General features: G+C 40.5%; 1 protein-coding gene across 10 annotated transcripts in view; it reads left to right on the forward strand.

The window, feature by feature from the left end:
• Window positions 1–2,287, forward strand: part of LOC126748529 (protein unc-79 homolog) — a 218,350-nt gene extending 216,063 nt beyond the window's left edge. For all 10 annotated transcript variants that reach the window (XM_050457825.1, XM_050457826.1, XM_050457829.1 and 7 more), the window contains one exon: window positions 1,970–2,287. In XM_050457825.1, coding sequence (XP_050313782.1) covers window positions 1,970–2,167 — 198 coding nt within the window. In that variant the 3' untranslated portion in view covers window positions 2,168–2,287. The remainder of the gene's footprint in view (window positions 1–1,969) is intronic.
• The last annotated feature ends 5,772 nt before the right edge of the window (window positions 2,288–8,059 follow it).

Here is an 8,059-nt window from a genome sequence, read left to right on the forward strand (position 1 = left end):
ATTTGTTTTTACTGAAATCGAACTTCGTAAACCCGGCTCGGGGCCTACGAAGGGGCTAACGGAACCTTGCCTTGCTAATTCGTCAGCCCCTTCATTGCCCTCCACACTCTAGTGTTATGTGACTCACCTCAGTCTCAATTCCCTATGTGCTGCAAGTCTTTCTAATGCGTCCCTGCACTCCTGGATTAGCACTGAGCTGGCCCTGAGTTTTTGGATCACCTTGAGGACAGCTTATCCATCAGAGTAGATACAAATCCCCTCATTACTTTCAAATGCTTCCTGTTTCTTTGCTACTTCAATCGTATAGCGAACACCTCCGCTTCGAAAACTGTGGTGTGTTTCCCTAGAGGAAAGGATTCTCCTATATTCGTTTTCATCCTGTATACTGCTGCTCCAACTGACTTGATGATTTCTATCATGACCCATCTGTGTACCAGGCCTGGAAACCATTTAGCTTCTTTGGTTCGTTGACCATTCTTTCTTTGTCAGGGGGTTTCTACCCGAAAACCTTCTTTAACCTTAGTTTGCCACTCGCTTTGGTACAACTGGATGTCAGAATTGGGATATTTTTACACATCCTGAGAGCGATCGTCATATGGCCTTGTCCTAATGAACATTACTCCATTATCCGCTATCCTTTATGCTCTTATGCGCTGCCATGGCCTCCCTTTCAATCCAGCCTGGGAGTACTAGTAGCCCAAAAATTTTGGGTTGTTTAGGAATGTTTAAAGGGGCCACAGGTGTTGTTCTCCAGTAATTCCCAAACAGACCAGTCTTTGCAGTTTAGCCAGTTCTTGGGTGTTGGTGATCTTTAACGCCGCTGCTTACTATACGGATTCGTATGAGGCCCTTGGTCGGATGACTGCAGTATAAACCCATTGAAAAACATGGGGTTTTAGACTCCTCTCCTGACACCACTGATCCACCACCCTTCACACGGCTTGCATGCGCTCACGAATTTACCCGTGATCATCACTAGTCTACCATCCGCACCATCATACACGTATTGCACACCGCGTATACACAAGCATACGCGGTGTGCAATACGTGGATATGCTTGTGCACAGAATCCTTAAAGTTCTAACTTCCTGAGAAGACCCATCACCAGGCACCAGAGTTGTGGCGAAATACAATTGCCTTGTGGGCAGCCACCCTTTACCTTGGTCGCGACACTCAGTCTCCTAGTGTAGGAGCCTTTTCTAGGGCCGGTGCCACCTGATCAGGTGCCCGGAGTACCCTTGGTCAGAAGGGTGTGGCATAAGGTATCTGTTTTCGCCTTATCAAATACTTTTTTCACGTCAAAGAAAAGAGCAGGTGCTATTTTCTTGTTCTCTATAGCTTTTTCAGCCTTGCTCACTACAACTTTCGGGAATCTAAACAAACTGAAATACGGCCGCTAACTAGCCATCTAACTAAGCAAAGGCACTTGAAACGCTATTTCGTTGTCGCAAAACGGACTGTTGTTGCTACTAGGAGGAGTAAGAAAAAACCGCAGCGGTTATCGAATAGTAATTCATGAAAAGTCTCTCGCATGACGATCTTAATGTGATGCGCAACAGCTCATGGCGGCCCACTGCATCTCAATTCAATTGTTTAATCAATCCAATTTAATTAGTTCCATTTATCAAGCATCATTGAAGGGAGAGACCGGGCTTCAGAAAAAAGATAATTGAAGTTTTGCTAGGAACATTTACATTATTGTAATAAAAGGTCTTAGAAAAATTATAACGGATAATTAGAGGTTTTCTGAAAGTACCGCTGTTTGTGTTTGTGCTATTTGTGTGTTGTTTAATTTAATTATAGTTAAAATTAAAGTCTTTTTGGCATTAAAGGGATATGATTGTTTTTGTAAACCTAATATATAAACACTTATCTAAAACACACAAACCTACATTTTTGTACGTGTTTGGACTCATTTGGTAAAATGTATTTATTTTTAATTAACCGAAAATTTTATTGTTGTTTACAGTTGCCTGGTCATTTGCAAGTACGTTTGCAAAACTGCCGAAATTTTGCACCGTCGATTTACCATGAAATATCAAATGGCAAACGAAAAATTAGCCACCTAAACAATCCAATGCTGTTAAAGTGGTTACAACGGCTTCAGTTCAAAATGGGACAAATAGAACTTCAGTCATCAACAGCTACGCAGTTTTATTCATTATAGTTAAAAGTAGATTTTTTGTTTTATTATAACATTAAGTACTGTTAAAAAAAACAAAATAGACTATTATCATTATTGTTAGAAAGGTTGTGTACATTTTTTCTATTAAAATTTTTAAAACAATTATCTTTTTTTTTAGAGGCCAAAGGGGGTAATAACCTCGGTACCTTATCCAGTTAAGCATCGAGTTTAAAGAGCAGAATAACTGTCTAACAAGATCATATCGGTAAACTGCAAAACGTTAAATGCTTCGCATGTGAACAGTGGTTTCTTCATCTTCTTCATAACCTCTGCATAGCGATCTACGTTCCCGAGTGCATGTAGGGGTTTCCTGCATGATGCATGGCCTGTGAGCGGCCTTGCTATCTTTCACAATTAGTGCCTGGAGTATGTTCTCACCCTTCCTGAAGGGCGAGCTCCCCAAGAGTTGTTCCAGCTTTGACAGTTATTCCCAGTAGTTTTTATGCTCAAGTTCCAACTAGTTGATATCTCTGTCTAATTTCTTTTCCAGGTTTTATCGCTGACATAGCATGTTGGTTTTAAGTCTATGAGTCTGTTGCTGGCACTGTCTGTTCATTGCAAGTTGAATTGCCTATATTCTGTGATAAAATTATCTGTGGCCTGTTTTGCTCTTTGGCTAGGTTCGACAGATCATCCCAGCAGTTTTATATAGTCTTTGATCTAGTCTAAAGCTGTCCTAAAGGGTTTGTTACTGCCTGGCATTCTGTAATGATTAAGAAGGGTCGACCCCTTGGAGCTCTTGCTCTCATCAGTTGGACACAGGTCTGGATTTCTCTTATGTTTGCCTGTAAGTCTGTTGCTTCCAGGCCCAGGTTCAGCATGAGTTGCCTCCCCGTTGTCCATCCTCTAGTACGCCCACTGCTACCCCGATCTACCATCGTATGACCGCAGTATACCATACTCAGTAGCTGCTTGGCTTAAGACTGATAACTTTCCAGTGGTCTCTTTCCGTATCTTTAATTACAAAGGGCTTGTCTGGCTGTGCGACCTTGGTTTTGTCTGTTCTGTGTGCCATTCGCCCAAGGTCCTGTATCTTGTCGTATAGGGCATTGTGTCCAACTTTCGTTTTGATCGTTGCGCCATTCGACAGTGGCCTTTTTGTTCCTGATATTGCTTTAGCCCGTACTACTTAGATGTAGTGGGCTTAACCCTTTCAAGTTTTCTAGGGCAGCAGTCGGCGTCGTTGACATGCTCCTGGTATACCTAGACACGCTATTCTTTGTGTCTTGTTGAGTGTCTGAATAATAGTTCTCCTTTCTGCCGCATGCCACCATATTGGTGCTGTTTATGTAATGATAGGTCTCACCATTGTTGTATATACCTAGTGTTTCATTTTTGATAAGAGTCCCCATGATCTGCCAAACATTCTCTTACATAGTTTTCGTGACCTAGTTTGTATTATTTATTACGTGCTTTTTGTAGCTAAGTTTTTTAGTCAGGGTCACCTCTAGGTACTTGACCTACTCTTCGAGTCGCAGGTATCCGCCAAATAACTGTCTTTTTTGGGTTCTAGTTACCTCCTTTTTGTGGGAGGTTTATCCTTATTTGTTCTTCCATGCACCCCTGCTCGACAACGTTCAGAGCACTTTGCATTTATATCCCACAGCGAAGTGTCACTACAGACGAGAGTACTTCCCCCCTGCGGTGTACGCTGCACTCTTTGGTTCTTACCGTTTTGGTCGCTTTAAATTTTACTCACTGTCACCTTCCTATGGTTTAGCATTTGGTTGACCCAAGGGATGTATACCTCGTGCAGCTATGGCATGGTTGATTGAATCACATGACGTGTTGTAAAATGCTCCCTTAACATGTAAGAAGGACGATTTCCTTATTGTGCAAAGATTGCTCGACCCTCTAGGTTAATATTATAATCTTTCTCTTTTTTTTTCAATCCACCAACTTTAAGACTGAGATAGAATAATTTCTGTTAGCTTGTTAAGTTTGTGTAATTGGCAGTCTCATCAACTGCGCTTAACGTCGTTAGTATTAGATGAGTTTCAGAAAACACCTGCATACGTTAATGCAGATACTATCTGCTTATATTTATATTACAGATAAGCTGCTGACTACCAATACACGACTGCAAATTTGTTTGTTGGGTGTTGAAGTACTGATGTATTTCCATGCAACAGAAGTTCATAGACACAGTCTTTATCGACTTCCTGTATTTAGTAGAGAGAAGTAGGAGAAACGCTAAATTTATCTTTTTAACACATGACGCAGGTTATTGTTGCTATATTACTGCAACATATTAGCACCATCATATCCTGCACTGATTTCTTCCGGTCAAGCAACATCGGCTCTTCCCGGCTGTATGATTTGGTGTTCTAACAAAATTTAGACGCTCATCTTTTTTTTCTGGGTCGCATCGGAATGCTTCAAGTTTTTGATAGTTCGGAGAACGGGAATCGACTGGGTAGAATATGGATTTGCTAGTTATATGTTTATAATATAGCAGGTGGTCTGGCATTGGTCGAATGATTTTGGAGGAGGATGTAGTAGGAGTGAACGGTATTCATCACTTTATTATTGTTTTTTTTTATGTTTTACTAAGATAAGATATTTTAAGTTTAAGAGCTAAGATTTTTTATATTTTACTAAGATTGGTGTTTAATTTATTCAATTTTAGCACAAGGTTTTTTTTCCTTTCCAATACGCTGTCCGACAAACTAAGCAGATAAAGGATATTGTTGTTTTACCTATTGAGGTGGCTGCCATTTGAACATAGTGTCGGTGCAGGGAGTTTTTTTATAATATCCGCAAAACTGTTAGTGTTTTGTTTGTGTATATTTATAAAAATGGGATCTTTTTAAAGCGTTAGTACCTTACCGGCTGATTGCCACCGCAGTTGCAACACAGGGCAAGCGTTGCTTTGTCTTTTTTGCATTCTGTATAGATATGCACCAAAAATACTGTTGCACTGAAATTAGTCTGACCCCCCACACTGGCGAGATGACCCTCGGCGTACTGCGGTGACGGCGGCGCGGGAGCAGGGTGGCGGCGATAGTCATCATTCTGACATCGAAAGTGGCATATTTTTATAACAAGGCGATTCTAGGTGTAAATTTGGCGAAATTAATATAATTGGGGTCTTTAAAAACTGCGTTTAACAATATAGACCAAACTCTTAATAGCGATGGCACTGTCCTATTTTTTTAATCTCTTGACTCAGACCCTAATGTTTATAAGCGTGTCTATTCTGTAAATACCTTCCTGGTCTTTGGGGACCACGAATCTAATCAGTTCTGTTTTTGACTTTTTTTCCCGGGACCTGTGTTAAATTCCCCCATCTCTATTTCAAAGCCCATCAAAGTTCCTCCTTAATCTCATCTAATTTAAAATTACGATGAAAACCCTTAAGGATTAAATTTTATTTTCTGTCCTTGGGGAAAAAATATGGAATTCCATCCCTCTTTCAGAAGTCTGGTTAAATTTCTTGCGGGCTTTTGGGAAAAAGCGCTTAACCAAGTCTTTCATTATGAACCTTATTGATGTTAATTCTATTTTCAGCTCTTAATTCATATTTTTCGGCCCAGTTTGTGGTGTTTGTGTGCTAATTATCACTTTGGAAACTTTTAATATGTTTGGTTCGGTCCTGTTTTCCTTTGCCCCGCGAGGGATAGGTTATTTAAAAATGGAAATAGCTATTGTGGATTTTGTTTGTGTTTGGGGATGCTGAGGAAACAAACTCTTGGGTCGATTGACTCTTTGGTCGTCGGATTTCAGGGCTAGCCAGTTTGGAAGGCTCCTCTCTCGGTCTTTTGCGTGGCTATTCTGATTTATTTTTGTTTAGAGCTTATCTCTGCGGCACCTCCGGCTGCACTGCTAGGTTTTTATTATAAATGATTAAACTCTCTTTCATCTGATCCGCTTGCTTACGCTTTCGTCTTTGCACTCTGCCAACCCGCTTTGCTAAATCAGGTTCGGCACCGGGCGAGATTTCTGGTTCCTGTAGGGAGAATTTTGGGCTGAGTTTCAGGAATCTATGGTTAGTGAAAGAGCTCCCTGGAGTCTTACTCCGCTCTTTCTCTTTTTTCCTTCCTTTGGAGTCCTCGCTTTTAGTGGATCCGTCGGTGATGGATACCTCAGACGTGGCCGTTTCTCTGGCTCTTCTCTAAAGTGGTTAAGGTTTATATAATGGGTCATTACTTTATAATACAAAAAGGAAAAACTCGTTATTGTTTTTTATTGATCGAACGGAGGAGTGAACGGTTTAAAATCCGATCGCTGTGCTAGGTTAAACTGTTGTATTATTTATTTTCTTTGTGTGTGAACGATGTTTAAAGGAAAAATAAAAATGACAAAATAAATTAGGAATCTAAGAGAACTGATTTCAAGGTCGAGATGTAAGGAAAACTGGAGCTCCTAAAAGGCTGGACTTGAGTTTAATTTGTTAAGTCTCCATAAGATATTCGATTATTTTTTCCAGGACTTCATCTGGTAGAGTTAGCAGATGTATTCATAAATTTCTGCCTGTTCTATTGGAATTCAAGAATCGAATTAGGTCGGCTATTTACCTGCGTCCTGGGTACGTGTTGAACCAGCCCCTTCTCCTCAGAGCTGAAGCCTATTGACTCAAGTTCCTCCTTTATCAGCTCGATCTCGTTTTTGGGCATTGAGTGTTTTAGTTCACACCTGACCAACGAGTAAAAACGCTACAATACATTAGTTTCCGCACCAGAGACCTGCGTTCCCCATTGGCGGGGCATATACTACCTACCATCTGAGACATGAATAAGTTATCGATACGATGCCGGTTTTGCCATATGCCTCAAACGAAATTGAAGCAGTAGGGAAAAACAAACAAGTGCTGGATTTTTTTTTGTAATATTATGTTTTTCAGACAATAACCGATCAGTTTTGCTGGGTAAGCTGGACGGTAATAATTGTTTATCATTGAGTTTTTTTTTACTTAAAAGAGAAATATTATTAAGAGGAAAAAGCCTGCCAAACACGTTCCACTGATTGATGAGTGCAAAGGCTAGTGCCTTGAATGTACTATCAAAATGGCAGTCCTAATTGTAGCAGGAACACCAGGAACTTCACCAGGAAAAATAGCAACTTGTGATGGATATGCAGAAAAATGATACATTTAAAGAGGTGTTTGTTTTTGATTCCCTTTTTAATTAGATGTATTAAAGTAACTTACTATCAAGTTATATACTAAGGTATCCCAGATGCCTCTTAATATAATCCAGATAACGAAAATGCGTGAATGAATCGATTTCTAGCACCTCGAGAAAGTGGTCGTTAGATAATGAAAGCATGGATGATAATATTCTGATCTGGGAAAAGTGACTGCAAATAAACTGCATGATGTTTTTGATGATTAATATATGTTTTCGTCCTGGAAAGGCCACAAGGAACCCTTGGACAGGAACTGCCAAAAAAACTGCTTGGTATATCCTGAGGTCTGAGCCCCAAAATGGCTATTGAATATATATCCCGATGATAAGACCCACCACCGTACTGTATTGGGCTCTAGTAAGGTGGAGGAAAACCAAATGGCTATGCCTATGCGTCGAGGTCCATCAAATCAAGCCCAACGCTGGGCATGGAGGCTTTTTTAAACCTAGCACCGCTTAATAGGGCTATACAAGAGGGAACCTTAGGGCGGGCAATCTTACTGTTCATATGGCAATCCTGTGGATATACTTAATATGTCCCAGGCGGCCGACCATATGGACCCGGTATACTGTTTCCATGAGAAATACAGGGTCCTTTTTCCTACAAGAGAAGAAAAATGTTGCGGAAACTTAAGGTGGTTACGGGATGGATCGCAAAGTCGATGGAACACGTAATTTCCAATGGTGGAACACTGGGCCGGGAATGACGATAATTGTCCACCACATTTATATACGTTAAATAGATAAA

Source organism: Anthonomus grandis, chromosome 22 (genome assembly GCF_022605725.1).
Source record: "Anthonomus grandis grandis chromosome 22, icAntGran1.3, whole genome shotgun sequence".
NCBI classification, from domain to species: Eukaryota; Metazoa; Arthropoda; class Insecta; order Coleoptera; family Curculionidae; genus Anthonomus; species Anthonomus grandis.